Raw genomic sequence first — 18,720 nt, 5'->3', positions numbered from 1 at the left:
AGCATAAGAAATTGTCAAACTGTTTTCCAAAGTGGCTTACCATTTCACATTCCCACCAGCAGTGTGTAAGAGTTCCACTTCTTGACCAGGCGCAGTGGCTCATGCCTGTAATCCCAACACTTAGGGAGGCCAAGGCAGGCAGATCATTTGAGATCAGGAGTTCGAGACCAGCTTAGCCAATATAGTGAAACCCTGTCTCTACTAGAAATACAAAATTTAGCCGGGTGTGGTGGCAGGTGCCTGTGGTCCCAGCTACTCGGGAAGCTGAGGCAGGAGAATCACTTGAACCTGGGAGGCAGAGGCTGCAGTGAGCCGAGATCTCACCACTGCACTCCAGCCTGGGTGACAGAGCAAGACTCCATCTCAAAAAAAAAAAAAAAAGTTCAGTTTCTCAGTCATGCTAGCCATATTTGAGGTACTTATTAGCCACATGTGGCGAGCAGCTACCATACTGGAGAACATAGAACATATCCATCATTGTGGAAAGTTCTATTGGACGCCACTGGACATCTCCTTCCTATGAACTCCCAAGGCCTGTGACCTGAATTTCTTTACTGTCTTTTACCTGTAGGAAATGAGGGAGATGCACAGGGCTTTATCCCATGATTAAGGACTGCCATCTCAGGTTCATTTTCCATCCCTTTCCCCACATTTCAGAAGTCATCTGGTTTGAATTCTTTGGTTCTCTCAAGCTGCAACCCAGGCCATGCACCTCGTCTGCTCATCTGTCAGATTAAGAGGGACCCAGAGGATCCTATTCAAGGCCCACATTCTCCAAAGGAGTTAAACTTCTAAGAAGAAATTAAATGGATTCGATCTTATCTATTTATTGAAGAAACCAATCCTGGGTAAAGAAAAAAGGGAATGAGGTTTAGGGACAGAGGTGCTGGGGGAACGAGAGAAACCCCAGCCCCTGAGTGGTGTGGTGGAGGGAAGAGAGGGGTCACTTGTAAAACTCATGCTCCTGCTCGTCCTTCTTGATGACAGTCTTGTATGCTTTCTCGAAGTCCTTGGCCAGGACAATGTAGCGGTTTTCACGGACAGCCAACATTCCACTCTGTTGAAGGATGAGAGTTAAAATCTACTTCCTGTGGCAGGGCACAGTGGCTCACACCTGTAATCCCGACACTTTGGGAGGCTGAAGTATACAGATCACTTGAGCCCAGGAGTTCGAGACCAGCCTGGGCAACATGGTGAAACCCTGTCTCTACAAAAAATACAAAAATTAGCCAGACGTGGTGGTGGGCGCCTGTAATCCCAGCTACTTGGGAGGCTGAGGTGGGAGGATCACTGCAGTGAGTCATGATTGCCCTACTGCACTCCAGCCTGGGCGACAGAGCAAGTCCCTGTCTCAAAGCAAAACACAAAAAACACTACCCCTGTACTATCCACCCCTAGTGATGGCAGAGGAAGAGAGAGATGGCGCCCACGACCCAGGGCAGCCATGAGGGGACAGGACTGCAGCAGAGTGGTTCAGAGAAGGGTCCTCACACACCCGCTGCCTGGATCCAGAGAGAAACCACCACTTACCTCCTGACAGATGGAATTGATATCAGCTCCTGAAATCTTATCTGGCCGGGCCACATCTGCAGCGAGTTAAGGAAACTATTCCCTGTGTGATGGGGTAAATGCCTGGGGCTGGAAGTCATCTTTGGCCATCTCTGTCACCTCCCCTCCTCCCTGGACCTTGGTCCCACCTGCACAGTCTGGGCTGTGGTGATGGCAGAAGTGGAGCTGAAGATCTAATCCCCGTTCCCAACTAGGGCCCCTCCCTGACTTCTGGAGCAAGATACAATCTTCCAAGTCAACCTCCTCAGAGAGGTTCATCTTGCTAGTGATAGTGGAGAAAATCAATCTCTTCTGGCGGCGGTCAGGAAGTGGAAATTCAATTTTACGGTCCAGCCGTCCTGGCCGTAGCAGGGCCGGATCCAGGGTGTCTGCTCTGTTTGTGGCCATGATTACCTGACATTGGGGGGCAGGCCAGCTCAGATCTCTGCACTCCTACCTCCTTCCTGTCACGATAACCGCCCCTTAGGTGCCAGTCCCCAACTTTCCCCAGTTCCTACACCACACCTCCCCTTGTCCATCCCAAACCCCAAACCTTGACATTGACATTCTGATCAAATCCATCCATCTGATTCAGCAGCTCCAGCAGGATCCTCTGAACCTCCCTGTCGGCTGAGAGTGCACAGCATGGTCAGTCCCAGGCATCCCATGCAACAAGCCTGTCCAAGACCCTAGGCCTTGTTTTGGCATCACTTACCCCCTGTCTGAGCATCGAATCTCTTGGTGGCGATGGCATCAATCTCGTCTATGAAGATGATGGCAGGTGCATTCTCCTTGGCCAGGCGGAACACATCCCGGACCATGCGGGGGCCCTCACCCAGGTACTTCTGTACGAACTCCGAGCCCACGACCCGGATGAATGCAGCTGATGACAGGATGACAAGGGTTAGATGGGGATGAGCCTCTTGAGGGGCCCATTCCGCTTTAACAGAGACTGAGAATTCCTTGAAGACATCCTTTAACTTGGATACCCGTACCTAGTAGTTGTGTCATTCTCTCATGCCCAAGGGTGGGTCCCACATCCAGCCCTGAGGAACAGCCATCTACTTGTACCCCACAGTGACCCAGTGGCCTAAATCATGAATCCTCCTCACAAACGTGTCACTTTTTTTTTTTTTTTTTTTTTTTTTTTTGAGACAGAGTCTTGCTCTGTCGCCCAGGCTGGAGTGCAGTAGCACAATCTCAGCTCACTGCAACTTCTGCCTTCAGGGTTCAAGTGATTCTCCTGCCTCAGCCTCCTGGGTAGCTGGAATTACAGGCGTGCACTGCCATGCCAAGCTAATTTTTGTATTTTTAGTAGAGACGAGGTTTCACCATGTTGGCCAAGCTGGTCTTGAACTCTTGACCTCAAGTGATCCACCCGCCTTGGCCTCTCAAAGTTCTGGGATTACAGGCATGAGCCACCATGCCCAGCCAGATGTGTCATTTTTTTGGCCCAACATTTAAAAATCAGGATATGAAATACTAAAAAAAAGAAAGGAAAAAACCAGTCTAGATTTCTGGAGCACTTGCAAAATCAGCAGGAAAACAGACATGCTGCCCATACACTAAGACATCATACTGCCTCGCCAAGAGCTCTGAGTTCCTGTTTGCTAGAAGGACCAGCTTTTTAATTTCCTGAAAAAGATCAGGGACCACAGGCATGTTCTGATATAACTGACAATTGGCAATGGGGTTGAAGACAGATTTGTTCTGGGCCCTCCCTTTGGACTTGGAGTACAGTGGTATGATCATAGCTTACTGCAGCCCCAATCTCCTAGGCTCAAGCAATCCTCCCTCTTCAGCCTCCTGAGTAGCTAGGACTATAGGCATGTACCCACACCTAGCTTTTTAAAATTTTTGAGGAGATGGGTCTTGCTATATTGCCCAGGCTGGTCTCAAACTCCTGGCCTCAAGCGATCCTCCTGGCTTAGCCTTCCAAAGTGCTGGGATTATAGGCATGAGCCACCCCATGCTTGACCTTGGCCTTGTTTCTTAAAGTTACACTTGTTTCTTAAGGATCAGATGCTTTGTGTTGTATGAAGCATACCCCCAGGACTCTCCTTCCAGCCACCAGAGAAGGGGGACATGCAGTCCATAGACAGACTGAGTGGTTTTATGTCATAAACTAGGAACTGTTCAAGGCTTCAGCCCTGCCCTGTTCACTCCCTAAGATCCAGACTTTACACCTGGCTCAAGGGGTCCCTCTTTCTTGGTACTTGCATCAGCTGGGGGCTCATTCAGCATCCTAACCTCAAGATTTCTGACTTTTTCTGCTCCAAACACACCTTGACTACCTGACTTTGGCCACACATTTACTTGGCTGTTCTGCAAATGTCCAACCAGTTCCACATGAAATCCCCATCCCTGGAATTGCCTTATCTGGCTCAGCCTGTCTGTCAGCCTTTCCTACTCAATCACTACAGTCCCCTTCCTACCCCAACCTTCCCTGTCCTCCCAATCTCTCAGCCCCCTCTGGGCTCTACTACTCCTTCCACCTACCCTGGAATGGGCTCCTGCTTCAGTTACTCACTCTTAGTAAGCTGTGCTGTCACCGGAACAAATAGATGAATTCCCCCCGAAAAACGAGAGGAAAAAAAGGCTCACACCTGTGATCCCAACACTTTGGGAAGCTGAGGCAGGAGGATGGCTTGAGCCCAGGAGTTCAAGACCAGCCTGGGCAACATAGCAAGACCCTGTCTCTACTGAAAATGAAGATACAAAAATTAGTTAGGCATGGTGGCACATGCCTGTAGTCCCAGCTACTTAGGAGAGGCTGAGGTGGGGAGGACTGCTTGAGCCCAGGAGATTGAGGTTGCAGTGGGCTATGATCACACCACTGCACTCCAGCCTGGGTGACAGAACAAGACCCTGTCTCTCTCTTTTTTTTTCTTTTGGAAACGGAATCTCGCACTATCGCCCGGGCTAGAGTGCAATGGTGCAATCTTGGCTCACTGCAACCTTGGCCTCCCGGGTTCAAGCGATTCTCCTGCCTCAGCCTCCTGAGTAGCTGGGATTACAGGTACCCACCACCATGCCTGGCTAATTTTTTTTGTATTTTTAGTAGAGATGGGGTTTCACTGTGTTTGCCAGGCCGGTCTCGAACTCCTGACCTCGTGATCCGCCCACCTCGGCCTCCCAAAGTGCTGAGATTATAGGCGTGAGCCACCGCGCTTGGCCAGACATGACCCGGTCTCTAGAAAACAAAACAAAACTCAACCCCAGTCAGCAGCTTTTCCCATTTCTACATCCCTTCTACACCTTCTCTCTTCCCTCCCTCTGCCAGTGACAAACCACCCCAATTCACTCAGAAAAACGACAGAACCTGAAGTGAGGGTCTCTAGTGGGAAAAGCTGATAAAATTTGAAGGAGGTCTAAACTTTAGTTCATTGTATTGTACCACTGTTAATTTCCTGGTTTTCCTAATTGTACTATGATTACATAAGATAATAACATTAGGGAATCTGGGTGAAGGGTACACAGGGCCACACTGAAGAACTGTCTTGGGCCACACATAAAATACACTAACACTAATGATAGGTGATGAGCTTAAAAAAAAAATCACAGCCGGGTGCAGTGGCTCACACCTGTAATCCCAGAATTTTGGGAGGATCACCTGAGGCCAGGAGTTCGAGACCAGCCTGGCCAACATGGTGCAACCCCATTTCTACCAAAAGTACAAAAAAAAATTAGCCAGGCGTGGTGGCATGTACCTGTAATTCCAGCCACTCGGGAGGCTGAGGTAGGAGAATCGCTTGAACGCAGAAGGCGGAGGTTGCAGTGAACCAAGATAGCACCACTGCACTCGAGCCTGGGCTACAGAGTGAGACTCTGTCTCAAAAAAAAAAAAAAAAAAAAAAAAACACACAAAAAATCTCATTATGTTTTAAGAAAGTTTACAGGCCGGGCACGGTGGCTCACGCCTGTAATCCCAGCACTTTGGAAGGCTGAGGCGGGTGGATCATGAGGTCAGGAGATCTAGACCATCCTGGCTAACACAGTGAAACCCTGTCTCTACTAAAAAATACAAAAAATTAGGCAGGCGTGGTGGCGGGCACCTGTAGTTTCAGCTACTCGGGAGGCTGAGGCAGGAGAATGGTGTGAACCTGGGAGGCAGAGCTTGCAGTGAGCCGAGATCGCACCACTGCACTCCAGCCTGGATGACAGAGCGAGACTCCGTCTCAAAAAAAAAAAAAGAAACTTTACGAATCTGTGTTGGGCCACATTATCTGTTTGCTTTTCCAACTAAGACATCACCTCCATAAGGAGGTATTCTGTTTACTGCCACGTCTCTATTCTTTTTTTTTTTGAGACAGAGTCTCACTGTCACCCAGGCTGAAGTGCAGTGGCGCCATCTCGGCTCACTGCAAGCTCCGCCTCCCGGGTTCACGCCATTGTACCTCAACCTTCTGAGTAGCTGGGACTACAGGCACTGGCCACCACGCCCGGCTAATATATATTTTTTTTTTTTGGAGATGGAGTCTCGCTCTGTCGCCCAGGCTGGAATACAGTGGCATGATCTGGGCCCACTGCAAGCTCCGCCTCCCGGGATCACGCCATTCTCCTGCCTCAGCCTCCCAAGTAGCTGGGACTACAGGCGACCGCCACCGCGCCCGGCTAATTTTTTTGTATTTTTAGTAGAGACGGGGTTTCACCGTGGTCTCGATCTGATCTCGTGATCCGCCCGCCTCGGCCTCCCAAAGTGCTGGGATTACAGGCATGAGCCACCGTGCCTGGCCCACGTCTCTAGCATCTACAACACATCCGGGCACATAGTAGGTGTTCAATAAACAGTCACCAAATGACTGAGTTCTAGGTGTCTATTTCTTTTTTCCCAGTCAAGGCAAGGGACATCTCTGATTGTCATCTTTGCATTCCAGCACAAGGCTTGGTACAGAGTAAAAGTTCAATAAAGTGCCAAGCAAATGAGTAACAATGACAACAGCTAACATTTATTGCCCATTCCAGATGCTTTGTATCAATTTGCTCTTCTGAACACCCATCCAAGAAAAATAGGTACTATGATTGTTTCCATCTGACAGGTGAGGAAACTGAGTCACAGAGAGGTTAACTTACCCAGGATCACATAAGAAGTTGCTGGGGGAGTAAGATTTCAAAGCCAGGCAGTCTAGCCCCAGAAAACATACTGCTTAACTACTACCTCCTATTGCTCCCTGGCTCACATGTATTAAGATCTGAACATATGCTTAAGATTTTAGGGCTTTAAAAAAAAAAAAAAAAAAGAGTTATAGAGTGAGTGACTTTCAGACATTTTTGTCTGGCACCTACAATAAAAAATACATTTTTGGGGCCAGGCACATGACTCACGCCTGTAATCCCAGCACTTTGGGAGGCAGAGGTGGGAGGATCCCTTGAGCCCAGGAGTTCAAGACCAGCCTGGGCAACAGTGAGACCCTGTCTCTACAAAAAAATTTAAGAATTAAAAAAAATATACATTTTTGAAGAACTACAAGTATACATGAGTGTGCACATGTGTATGAAACAAGTTTCATGAAACAGATGAACTTGCACCATGTATACTTGTACCATGGTATAAATACCATGTGGATGTTCTCTGGCGCTTTCTGTTCTATTTCATGTTTCAAAATACTGGCTGCAACCCACAAATTGAAATTCATAATTACTAATAGGTCACAACCCATTGCAGGAAAACACTGCATTATTTCATTAACTGCTCACAATCACCGGGTGAAATGAGTCTTTAACTACTAGGAAAGGCCCAAGGAGGTGAAGTCAGCACAGCCAGTAACATGCACACATGGGCTGTGACCCCAGAGTCTATGTTTCTAATCACTGTGCAGTGCCAGTGAGCGAGCAGGGAGCAAGGCGAAGAGGCCAGAAGATGAGAGCTCGGGGCAGGGGCGAAAGGGCTCACCTGTTGTGTGATGTGCCACCGCCTTTGCCAACATGGTCTTCCCGCAGCCAGGTGGGCCATACATGAGGACGCCTCGGGGGGGATCGATGCCGATCTGAAACCCAGAGGAAGGAAGAGAAGTGGGAGTCAGGGGTTCCACCTCCAACCCCAGACCCAATGGGGCCTCTCCCTTCCCTGCCACCTGCACCGCCTCACCTGCTTGTAGAGCTCGAAATGCGTGAGCGGGAGCTCCACGGCCTCCCGCACCTCCTGCTTCTGGATGTCCATGCCTCCGATGTCCGCGTACATCACATCTGGCTTCTGGTCTGGAGGGAGAGCAGAGCTGGGGCTCCTGGCCAGGTGCTCAAGGTCCCCATGGGGCCCTCCCAGCTGCAGGCTCCCCCTTTACCTGAGGTGAGCATCATGATGCTGCTGTCGGCTTCGGGGGGCAGCACGTCCACCAGTGCATTGCTGTGCTTGTGGAGGGCCACTGAGGCGTTGGGCTTGAGCAGCTCCCGATCAATGGTGCTCAGGATGCGCACATAATAGTTGGAGCCTGCGAGAAGGGAGAGAGGAAAACGAGAAGTGTCAGCCTGGAAACTGCCCCTTCCCCCTTCCTCCCTCCTAATCTCCACGCCACCAACATCTCTGGTTCAGACCCTGAGGGGTCCCCTCTCGGCCTCCAGCCTTCCTTCCTGCTGTTTGTCCCCAATATTCACACGAACTCCTTGTCTACCGCCCTGATTCTCTCTTGAGCTCCAGCCCTGGCTGTCCAGCAGGCCTCCCCCTGCATCTCATACTAGTGAGGCACACTTCTCTTTCCAGGCTCAGTCTCTCTTCTGACTGTCAGACCTGGCTGACCAGCAGCCTCCTGGACACCTCCCATGATGCTCTGGACTGCCCTCCCTGTCTTCCCACAAACCTACTCCTCTATCCATGGTGCCATCTCAGGGAAAGCCACAGTATCCCAACTACCACAGGTCAAAGATAAAGGCCTCATCCTGGATACCACCCTCCCCTCATTTCCTCATAGCCCACCAGTCCAATTCCAGGCACAATCGCACACCTTTCTCCATAGCCTTTACAAGAACATGGCTTAGTCCAGAGGAACAGAGCCCAGAAACGAAAAAACAGATAAGATGCCAGTGACAATGACTATCAAGAGGGCAAGGCCTGGACCTATATAAACAGCAGCAGCTACAGTATACTCTGATAAGGACTCTGAGTCCCTATCAGGGACCATTATTTCTTTTTTTTTTTAGACAGTGTTGCTCTGTCGCCCCAGGCTGTAGTACAGTGTCGCGATCTCGGCTCACTGCGACCTCCACCTCCCGGGTTCAACAGATTCCTGTGCCTCAACCACCCGAGTAGCTGGGATGGCAGGTGTGTGCCACCACACCCGGCTAATTTTTATATTTTTAGTAGAGATGGGGTTTCACCATGTTGCCCAGTCTGGTCTCAAACTTCTGGCCTCAAGTGATCTGCCCACCTGAGTCTCCCAAAGTACTGGGATTATACGTGTGAGGCACCATGCCTGGCCTCAGAGCTCAATCTCTTAACACTACTACTCATTGTTTCAAACTGCAGGCCCCAAACCAGTAGTAGTTGTGAAATCAATTTGGAAGGTCATGACCAGAACTGTGTTTAAAACAAAACAGACTAGAATAGGATAGAAAACATCAGCATATACCACACCTAGTAAGGCTAAATATTTCATGGTGAAACTTACGTTTTATACATCTATCTAAAAAGTAAGAGACAGAGACACATATTCACAACGTAAAATATATTTCTGGCCGGGCGCAGTGGGGCTCATGCCTGTAATCCCAGCACCTTCAGAGGGTGAGGCGGGTGGATCACCTGAGGTCAGGAGTTCACGACCAGACTGGCCAACATGGTGAAACCCTATCTCTACTAATAATACAAAAATTAGCCAGGTGTGGTGGTCCATGCCTGTAATCCCAGCTACTTGGGAGGCTGAGACAGGAGAATCGCGTGAACCTGGGAGGCGGAGGTTGCAGTGAGCTGAGATTGTGCCATTGCACTCCAGCCTGGATGACAAGAGCAAAACTCTGTCTCAAAAAAAAAATATATATATATATATATGTATGTATGTATGTATGTATGTATGTATTTCTACCTTTTGATCAGTCAAAATACTCTGAAGAACACTGCACTGCCCTGCCTTGTTTGCTGCTGCCTAGCACATGGTAGGAAATAGTTGTTAAGTGGACAAATGAATGAATGAGGTGTCCTTAGCACACCTGTGGTAGAGCCCACAATGGCTGTATTCTGATCCACAGCCTCCAGAAATTGTCCGATGACCAGCGGGATGCTTTGGATTCGCTTCACCTCCTCCTGGGCATGGAGAAATTCCTTTTTCAGGTTCTTTTGCTCATCCTTGATGTATTCCTCCTGCACCTCCAGGAACTCCAGCTCTTGCTGCAGCTTCTGTGAGCAGAGAGGGGACAGAAGGGGATGGCTCCAGCCCTTGCTGATCCAGAGAGTGGTGGAAAGTGGGGAAGAGTAAGAGATGCCAGGTCCGGTGCAAGGTCTGGGTTGGGGGTTGAATGTACCTTGTAGCGGCTGTACAGGTCCTCCAGGTCCTCAGGCTCAGGGCCCAGGAAGGACAGGCCGGTTTGGGGCCGGGACACGGACAGTGCTGGGATCTCATCCTAGACCAAAGGGGATAACTTACATTGGAAGAAGAGAAGACGGTCCTCTCATGAAAGCATCTCAACTTCACTAATGTTTGTTCCCCTCCCCACTTCACCCTGAAGTCACTTAGCCCCTAACAGACCCCTGATATCATAAGACCCTCTAAATAGATCCTGGAAACCTTTTGGCCCCCTAAACAAGCTCTTTATGTCAACTTGCCCCTCAAACATCTTATGTTATCATATACCACTCATAACATGTCCCCAGTGTCACACAACCCCCAACTAGGATCTAAACGTCACATCAACTCCTTATCAGACCCAAATGCCACCTAATCCCCTTCAAGAGGTTCCTAATGTCACATGGCTCTCCTAGATAGGCTGTTAAAGTGCCTGCGCCTTCAACGAGTCCCAACATTCCCCAGTTTCCCCTCAAAGATCCCTTATGTCACAGTCTCCTAACTCACCTTAGACCTAAACATCACTCAGCCAAGCCACAGATAATACTTAACTACCCGCCCCATTACCCCCATCAGCAAAGCCCTGAACATCAGTCAGCCCCGCAGCCTAGCCCTGGGGATCACTTGGCCGCACGGCGGGATCCCATACATCACTCACCGCCTGACCCAATCCCAACGCCGGGCCACCGACGTCACTAAGCATTACCGGCCAGGGTTCGAAATCAATCCGTCTCAAAGACCCACTAACGTCACTCAATCCCCCAGCCCCGCTTTCTGAGCCTTACCTGCTACCATCACTTGGCCACCCACACAGGCTTTCGAACGGCACAAAGCGCTCCACCGAGGCCTCCGAAATCACCCCAACCCGGGCCGGGGTCCTGGAAGCCATTCATCCCCCCACTCAGGTCAGGCTTCACCCTCTCCCCGCGAGCCCGGCCCGGACTAAAAAGCCCAAGTCCCCACTGTACCTGAGCCTTCTCCACCAAGATGCCTATCTCCTCCATAGTGACCAAGCCGGCCTCTGTGTGGCCTGGGATGATCTGTCACCGCTTCCGCTGACGACAACGGAAGTCCCTGGCTGAGGAGGCTTCTGGGAAGCGTAGTTTAAGTTACCACTGAGAGGGGCTGGAAGGGCAGGATAGGATGAAGGGCTGGTCTGGGCTCCGCCCTCAACATAGGCTCATGCGCTCTCCGTACCCGCAGGCGCGAGGGCGGGACCTGAGCTGGGCGCGTGCGCAGTATCACGCGATGGCGCCATCTCGCCCTGAAGTAGAGGGTTGGGGGTTCTCTCCGGGAGGTGGCGCAGCCTTCAGCGGAGTAAGTTCGTAGAGCTCTGGCACGGACAGTCCGGCGGCCAACTGCTCTCTTCGCTCTCTAGTGTCTGAACTGGAGGGGTCTTGAGCGGGGCTCCACAGAAGGGATCGTACGGGCGGGTAGGGTCTCCACGTAGGGCTGATCCCAAGATTGTGCGCCGCGCCGGCGTGGGAAGGTCCGAGCCGCCCCTGAAGGTGACCCTTCATACCGGGCTTTACCCCGGGAGTGAGGAGCCCGGAGCCCGCAGTGAGCAACCAATCAAGTAGAACCCACGCGTCTGGGTTGGGGAAAAGGAGGCAGCGAGTGCCCAGAAGTTGGGCTGCACAGGAGATTCATAGACCTTAATTCTGTATCCCAGGTTTCCGCCTTACAGATCTGTGCCAGGTCCTGTGCTTAAGCTTTACAGGCATCATCGTAGCAGGTATTATATTTCCTCATTTATAGAGAAGGAAACAAGCTCAGAGCCACGAAGCCACCAGCCACAGTCACAACGTGCCGAAGGGACAAAGCATAGATTGGGACCCAGGTCTGTCTGTCCCCAAAGCCTGTACTCTTGGCCCCAGGGATACACTGCTACCCTTCACACCAGCTACAATTTTTGTTAAGTAAACCTTTTATTGAAGTTAGATAAAGAGCACAAATCATTACAGCTCGACGAAATTACACAAAGTGAACATGCCCATACAACCTGAATCCAAATCGCAAAACCAAACAGTAGAAGCCTCATGTGCTCCCCTTTCCCCCATCCCTTCTTCTCCCCGCTCCACCCCCCACCCCGAGACAGAGTCTCACTCTGTTGCCCAGGCTAATATTTGTATTTTTAGTAGAGACAGGATTTCACCATGTTGGCCAGGCCGGTCACAAACTCCTGACCTCAAGTGATCTGCCTGCCTTGGCCTCCCAAAGTGCTGGGATTATAGGCGTGAGCCACCACACCCGGCCTCCCTGATCCCTTCTAAAGGTTATCACTCATCTGTTTTTTTGGTTGTTTTTTTTTTTGTTTTTTTTAAGAGATAGAGTCTCTGTCGTCCAGGCTGGAGTGCAGTGGCACGATCATAGCTTGCTAGAGTCTGCAACTCCTGGCCTCAAGCTATCCTCTCTCAGCCTCTGAAAGCACCGGGATTACAGGTATGACCCACCCCATGTAGCCTTTAAAAATATATCTTTTGAAACAGGTTCTTGCTCTGTTGCCAGGCTGGAGTGCAGTGGTGAGATCACTACTCACTCCAGGTTCAACCTCCCAGACTCAAGCGATCCTATACCTCAGCCTCCCAAGCACCTGGGACTACAGGCGTGTGCCACCACACCTTGCTAATTTTAAAATGTTTTTTGTAGAGATAGGGTTTTGCTATGTTGCCCAGGCTGGTCACGAACTCCTGGACTCAGATGATCCTCCCACTTCAGCCTTCCAAAGTGCTGGGATTACAGACATGAGCCACTGTGCCTGGCTGGACTCACCCTGACTTGTGACAGCTGGGTTACTTTTGTTTGTTTTGAATTCTCTTTCTCTCTAGACCAGTACTCTGTGTACCGCGTTTGGCTTCTTCTAGTTAATGTTATTTTTGTGAGATTCATGCATACTGTGTGTAGAGATAATTCTTTCATTTTCATTCTGAATGGTTTCCATTTTATGACTATGCCCTATACCTCAGACTGGATATTTTCCAGTTTAGGGCTGTTATGGTGCTGTTGCTACCGGGGGTCCTTGTTCTTAGAGCTCCCAAGATGGTGGTGGGCTGCTTCCAAGATGGCAGCAGGTCTCTTGTTCTCTGACCTGGGGTTCTTGGCCTCAAGGATTCCAAGGAATGGAATCTTGGGCCATGCAGTGAGTGTTACAGCTCTATTCAGCTCGATTAGGAGGAACCCCGGGCACTTAGCCCGCGCAAGAACAATGGCGAGCCTCTAGCCCAACTGGGAGCGGCAATGGGTGCCGCCTCAATGGATCAGAAGTGCAGTGGCCACCCGGATCCTGAGGGGTGGAAGTCAGTGGCAGGTCTGCCACGGCTGCCATGGCAGCAGACAGCAGCAGTGGACAGTGAGCGAAAGCTCAGCTCAAGCCCTAACAAACACGGACCAGAAGAGTGTGCAGTTGCAAGATTTAATAGAGTGAAAACAGAATTCCCATAAAATGGGGGGAGACCCAAAGGGGATTGCCATTGTGGGCTCCAGTGCCTGGGTTATATCCCAATCATTGTCCCTCCTCCTGTGCTCTCAGGCGTTAGATGATTGGCTATTTCTTTACCTTCTGTTTTTGCCTAATTCACATTTTAGTGAGCTCTCTTTACTACTTGATTGGTCGGGTGTGAGCTAAGTGGCAAGCCACTTGTTTAAAGGTGGATGCGGTCACCTTCCCAGTTGGCTTAGGGATTCTTAGTCAGCCTAGGAAATCCAGCTAGTCCTGTCTCTCACTATGAAGATTCTAGTACATTTCTTTGGGCAAACTTATGTATTCATTTCTTCTGAAAATATATCCCCCTGCCAAAGAAAAACAAAAACAAAATAGACCCAAGTGTGGAATTGCTGGTCATAGGGCAGGTATGTGTTTAGCTTTAGTAGACACTGTCAGACTGTATTAATTTACACTCCCACCATTTGTATGTATACTTTTGATATTTTTTGTGTTTGAACATTGTTTTCTATTTGGTGGATGGATCATGGGTTGTCACATGAGACACTACTTGTGCATTTACTTTTGGCCAGGAAAATTCCAAACCATGATCTCATAACAGCCCTCAGAGGTAGGTTTGCTTTTCCTCATTTTACAAATGAAACTGAGGTGCAGACGGGGAAAGCCACTTCCATTAAGTTACAAAGAGAATTGGTGGCTCCTGCTCAGTGGAGATCACTGAGTAGGGAGGATCGCTGTGCTGGGAGAACCTAGAGATTCATTAGATCTGGCTCCTGCCTTTCTTAAGGTCCTAGTGTCTGTGTTTCCACAAAAAAAAGGAAAATGACAATGACAATAAATCTTTTTTTTTTTTTCTCTGCATGAGCAACTCTTAATTCTGTAAGTTTTTTTTTTTTTTTTTTTTTTTTTGAGACAGAGTCTTGCTCTGGCGCCCAGGCTGGAGTGCAGTGGCACAATCTCAGCTCACTGCAACCTCTGCCTCCCAGGTTCAAGTGATTCTCATGCCTCAGCCTCTGGAGCAGCAGGGACTATAGGCGTGGGCCACCACACCTGGATAATTTTTTGTATTTTTAGTAGAGACGGAGTTTCGCCATGCTGGCCAGGCTAGTCTCAAACTCCTAACCTCAAGTGATCTACCCTCCCAAGCCTCGAAAAGTGATGGGATTACAGGTGTGAGCCACTGTGCCTAACTTGGGCAATTCTGTATCCCAGGTTTCTACCTTACACCCAAAAGGCAACCTGGATTTTTACTTGAGACTTAGAATCTATTACTTAAAATGGAATCCATCATCTTGCCCCTGGCCTCCTATCCTCCCTGTTTCCAGGCTTCAGACTGAAACTCATCTGAGAGCTTTGCCTTTATTCCCCTAAGCCCAAATAATTGCCAGGTTCTCTCTGGCCCCTTTGGTAATGACAAATCAGTGTATCCCTTTGGAATTTTTATGGATAATAATCATAAATAACCATTTCCTGAACACTGACTATTGTCAACTAAAACAAAAATCAGGCCAAGTGCTCATTCCTGCTCCTATAATCTCAGCACTTTGGGAGGTGCAGGCAGGAGGGTTGCTTGAGCCCAGGAGCTCAGGACCACCCTGGGCAACATAGTGAGACCAAAAAATGTTTAAAAATTAACCCAGCATGGTCGTGTGCCCATAATTCCAGCTACTCAGGAGACTCAGGTGGGAGGATCACTTGAGCCCAGGAGGTCAAGGCTTCAGTGAACCAAGATTGTGCCACTGCACTCCAGCATGGGCGACAGTGAGACCCTGTCTCAAAAAAAAAAAAAGGAAAGAGAAAAACATACTTTTAGAGAATTAAAGTTAGTTTTATTCAGATGTCTTACTGAGGATCACAACCTGGGAGAGTCTTTCAGAGTAACTGTTGGACTGCTCCGAAGGGTTTCAGCCTGCAGTTTTTATACAGGTGGCTGCAGCTCATGTGCTGAGAAGTTACATCAGATGTTCTCAGAAGTTACATGACAGCAAAATCTCATTAAGGTTTGGGTGTGACACATAATCATTAATCGTGTTCGATATTTTCGTATGCACAGGCAGAGGCAAGGGCTAGGATCAATGAACTTTTCTTTTTTTGTTTTTTGTTTGAGACCGAGTCTCCCTCTGTCACCCAGGCTGGAGGGCAATAGCGCAATCTCGGCTCACTGCAACCTGTGCCTCCTGGGTTCCGGTGATTATCCTGCCTCAGCCTCCCAAATAGCTGGGATTACAGATGTCTGCCACCACGCCCAGCTAATTTTTGAATTTATCTTTTCCAAAATACAGTGATTTGGGTCGTGCGGTGGCTCACTCCTGTAATCCCAGCATTTTTAGGAGGCCGAGGCGAGTGGATCACCTGCAGTCAGGAGTTCGAGACCAGTCTGGCCAGCATGGTAAAACCCCGTCTCTACTAAAAAATACAAAAAATTAGCCAGGCGTGGTGGCGTGTGCCTGTAATCCCAGCTACTCGGGAGGCTGAGGCAGAAGAATCGCTGGAACCTGGGAGGCAGAGGTTACAGTGAGCTAAGATGGCGCCATTGCACTCCAGCCTGGAGGCAGAGCGAGACTCCGTCTCAAAAAAAAAAATCTCTTTTCTTAGAAATTAAAAAAAAAAAGGCCAGGTGTAATGGCTCACGTCTGTAATCCCAGTACTTTGGGAGGCTGAGGCAGGCGGATCACTTGAGGTCTGGAGTTCGAGACCAGCCTGGCCAACATGGTGAAACCCCGTCTCTGTTAAAAATACAAAAATTATCCTGACATGGTGGCGTGTATCACTGTGGATTTTAAGTCCAATTTATCAATTTTTTCTTTTATGAATCATGCTGTTGGTGTTGTATTTTTAAAAACCTTAGCCTGGTGAAAACTCACAAAGTTTTTTAAAATGTTTTCTTCAGAAGTTTGATAGTTCGATTGGCTAGGTGTGGTGGCTCACATCTGTATTCCCAGCACTTTGAGGGGGGAAAAAAAGAAGTTTGATAGCTTGATATTTCACATTTAGATCTATGTTCCATTTCGAGTTTGTTGTTGTTGTTTTTGAGACAGAGTCTCATTCGGCTGCCCAGGCTGGAGTGCAGTGGTGCGATCTCGGCCCACTGCACCTCGGCCTCCAAGGTTCAAGCTATTCTCCTCCCTCAGCCTCTGGAGTAGCTGGAATTACAGGTGCCCGCCACCACGCTCGGCTAATTTTTGTATTTTTTGTAGAGATGGAGTTTCACCATGTTGGCCAGGCTGGCCTCGAACACTTGACCTCAGGTGATCCACCTACCTGCCTCGGCTTCCCAAAGTGCTGGGATTACAGGCCTGAACCACTGCGCCTGGCCAAAGTTTCATCTTTTTGCATGTGAATACCCAGTCGCTCCAGTACCATTTATTGAAAATATTATCTTTTCCCACTGAAATGCCCTGCAGCTTTGTCAAAAATCAGTTGATTATGCATGTGTACATCTACCTGTGGACTCTTGATTCTGTTCTGTTGATCTAATTTTCTTTCTTTTTTCTTTTCTTTTTTTTTTTTTTAAAGATGGAGTCTCACTCTGTCGTCAGGCTGGAGTGCAGTGGCGCAATCTCGGCTCACTGCAACCTCTGCCTCCTGGGTTCAAGAGATTCTCCGGCCTCAGCCTCCCGAGTAGCTGGGACTACAGGCGTGCACCACCACACCCGGCTAATTTTTGTATTTTTAATAGAGATGGGGTTTCACCATATTGGCTAGGATGTTCTTGATCTCCTGACCTCGTGATCCCCCCACCTGAGCCTCCCAAAGTGCTGGGATTACAGGCATGAGCCACCGCACCCAGCCAGCATTAAATCTTATAATCTATGAACCTGGTATATCTCCCAATTTATTTATTCATTCCTTAACTTCTACCAGCAATGTTTTTTAGTTTTCAGTGTATAGGTCTTGTACATCTTTTGTCAGGTTATCTCTATGTATTTCATATTTTATGATATTATAAATGTTATTAAAATTTTTTAAATTTCTGATTTTTGTTTCCTTATGCTTAAAAATATGATTGACTTTTGCACATTATTCTGTGATCTTGTAAAAATCATTTATTAGTTTTAGGAGTTTCTGTAGATTTCCTGGAGTTTTTTTTTTGTGACAACTATGTCATTAGTGAATAAAGACAGTTTTATTTTTCTTCCTTTTCAATCGACATTAGTTTTGTTTCCTTTTCCTACCTATTACATTGGCCAGGACTTTCAGTACAATATTGACTAGGAGTGGTGAATGCAAACATTCTTTTCTTTGTTCTCAATCTTTGGTGGAAAGCATTTAGACTTCTAACATTGTGTCTTTCAAAATGCCCTTTTAGCAAATTAAGGAAGTTTCTTTCTCTTCTTAGTTTGCTGAGTTGGTTTTTTTTTTAAACCCTGAATGGATGTTCACTTTTTTTTTTTTTGAAATGAACCCTTGCTCTGTCACCTAGGATGGAGTACAGTGGTACAATCTTGGCTCACTGCAACCTTCGCCTCCTGGGTTCAAGCAATTCTCCTGCCTCAGCCTCCTGAGTAGCTGGGATTACAGGCGCCTCCTACCACACCCGGCTATTTTTGTATTTTTAGTATAGAGACAGGGTTTCACAGTGTTAGCTAGGCTGGTCTCAAACTCCTGACCTCAGGTGATCTGCCTGCCTCAGCCTCCCAAAGGGCTGGGATTACAGATGTGTGCCACCACGCCCTGCCAGATGTTCACTTTTGTCAAAAAAATTTTGAACACACCTTGTATTCCCAGGATAAGCCCTACTTGGCCATGATGAATTGTCCTTTTTATATTGCTAGATTCAATTTGCTAATATGAGGGATACTGATTTATAGTGTTCTTTCATTGTAATGTCTTTGGCTTCTGGTATCAAGGTAATGCTAGCCTCATAAAACAAATTGGAAAGTATTTCTCCTCTTATACTTTCTGAAAGAGAATTTTTTAGAATTCATGTTATTTCTTTCAATAATACTTGATAACATTCTCCAATAAAACTGGGCCTGGAGATTTTCGGGGGAAGATATTTAACTATAAATTTAATTTCTTTAATAGTTCTAAGACCTCTTTATCTTGTTCATCTTTGGTGAATTGTGGTAGTTTGTATCTTTCAAGGGACTGATCTATTACATGTAAGTTGTAAAATTTATAGATACTGTAGTGATATCTCTTCTATCATTCCTAATATAGGTAATTTTTGTCTTCTCTGTTTTTTTCTTGGTTAGTCTGGTTAGAGGTTTATTAGATGTATTGACCTTTCATAAGGAA

The 18,720-nt window shown here is 48.1% G+C and overlaps 1 protein-coding gene and 1 long non-coding RNA gene across 6 annotated transcripts; one reads left to right on the top strand and one right to left on the bottom strand.

Moving 5' to 3' along the window:
• Positions 1 to 807: 807 nt before the first annotated feature.
• On the bottom strand, positions 808 to 11,581 carry PSMC4 (proteasome 26S subunit, ATPase 4). 4 transcript variants are annotated; one of them, XM_003779182.4, is made up of 11 exons: positions 11,006 to 11,581; positions 9,997 to 10,095; positions 9,685 to 9,871; positions 7,830 to 7,976; positions 7,637 to 7,746; positions 7,442 to 7,535; positions 2,264 to 2,431; positions 2,102 to 2,178; positions 1,794 to 1,962; positions 1,531 to 1,586; positions 808 to 1,057 (listed from the first exon to the last, which is right to left on the bottom strand). In XM_003779182.4, exons 1-11 carry the CDS (start codon positions 11,039 to 11,041, stop codon positions 944 to 946), a joined length of 1,257 nt encoding a protein of 418 aa, XP_003779230.1. In that variant the 5' UTR covers positions 11,042 to 11,581; the 3' UTR covers positions 808 to 943. The 4 variants fall into 4 exon arrangements, with proteins under 4 accessions (XP_003779230.1, XP_054394884.1, XP_054394886.1 ...); XM_054538909.2 differs by having other exon boundaries at positions 1,531 to 1,612; positions 1,698 to 1,962; positions 11,006 to 11,205; XM_054538911.2 differs by lacking the exon at positions 11,006 to 11,581 and adding an exon at positions 10,545 to 10,709.
• On the top strand, positions 10,696 to 17,625 carry LOC129051773 (uncharacterized). 2 transcript variants are annotated; one of them, XR_008516241.2, is made up of 3 exons: positions 10,696 to 10,942; positions 11,725 to 11,877; positions 16,996 to 17,625. It is a non-coding gene; the product is annotated as an uncharacterized LOC129051773 (long non-coding RNA). The 2 variants fall into 2 exon arrangements; XR_008516242.2 differs by having other exon boundaries at positions 10,710 to 10,942; positions 11,796 to 11,877.
• The last annotated feature ends 1,095 nt before the right edge of the window (positions 17,626 to 18,720 follow it).

The sequence above is a fragment of the Pongo abelii genome, chromosome 20, assembly GCF_028885655.2.
Source record: "Pongo abelii isolate AG06213 chromosome 20, NHGRI_mPonAbe1-v2.0_pri, whole genome shotgun sequence".
In the NCBI taxonomy this organism is placed as follows: domain Eukaryota; kingdom Metazoa; phylum Chordata; class Mammalia; order Primates; family Hominidae; genus Pongo; species Pongo abelii.
This window is presented reverse-complemented; position numbering and strand designations above follow the sequence as displayed.

Bases quoted from the DNA above. Each gene is read 5' to 3' on its own strand.
- PSMC4 (XM_054538909.2), bottom strand. From the start codon at position 11,041: ATGGAGGAGATAGGCATCTTGGTGGAGAAGGCTCAG. The intron at 7,747-7,829 runs GTAAAGGGGGAG...CTCTCCCTCCAG, and splicing joins CATCATGATGCTCACCTCAG to ACCAGAAGCCAGATGTGATG. The intron at 1,963-2,101 runs GTTTGGGGTTTG...CCCCAATGTCAG, and splicing joins ATCAGAATGTCAATGTCAAG to GTAATCATGGCCACAAACAG.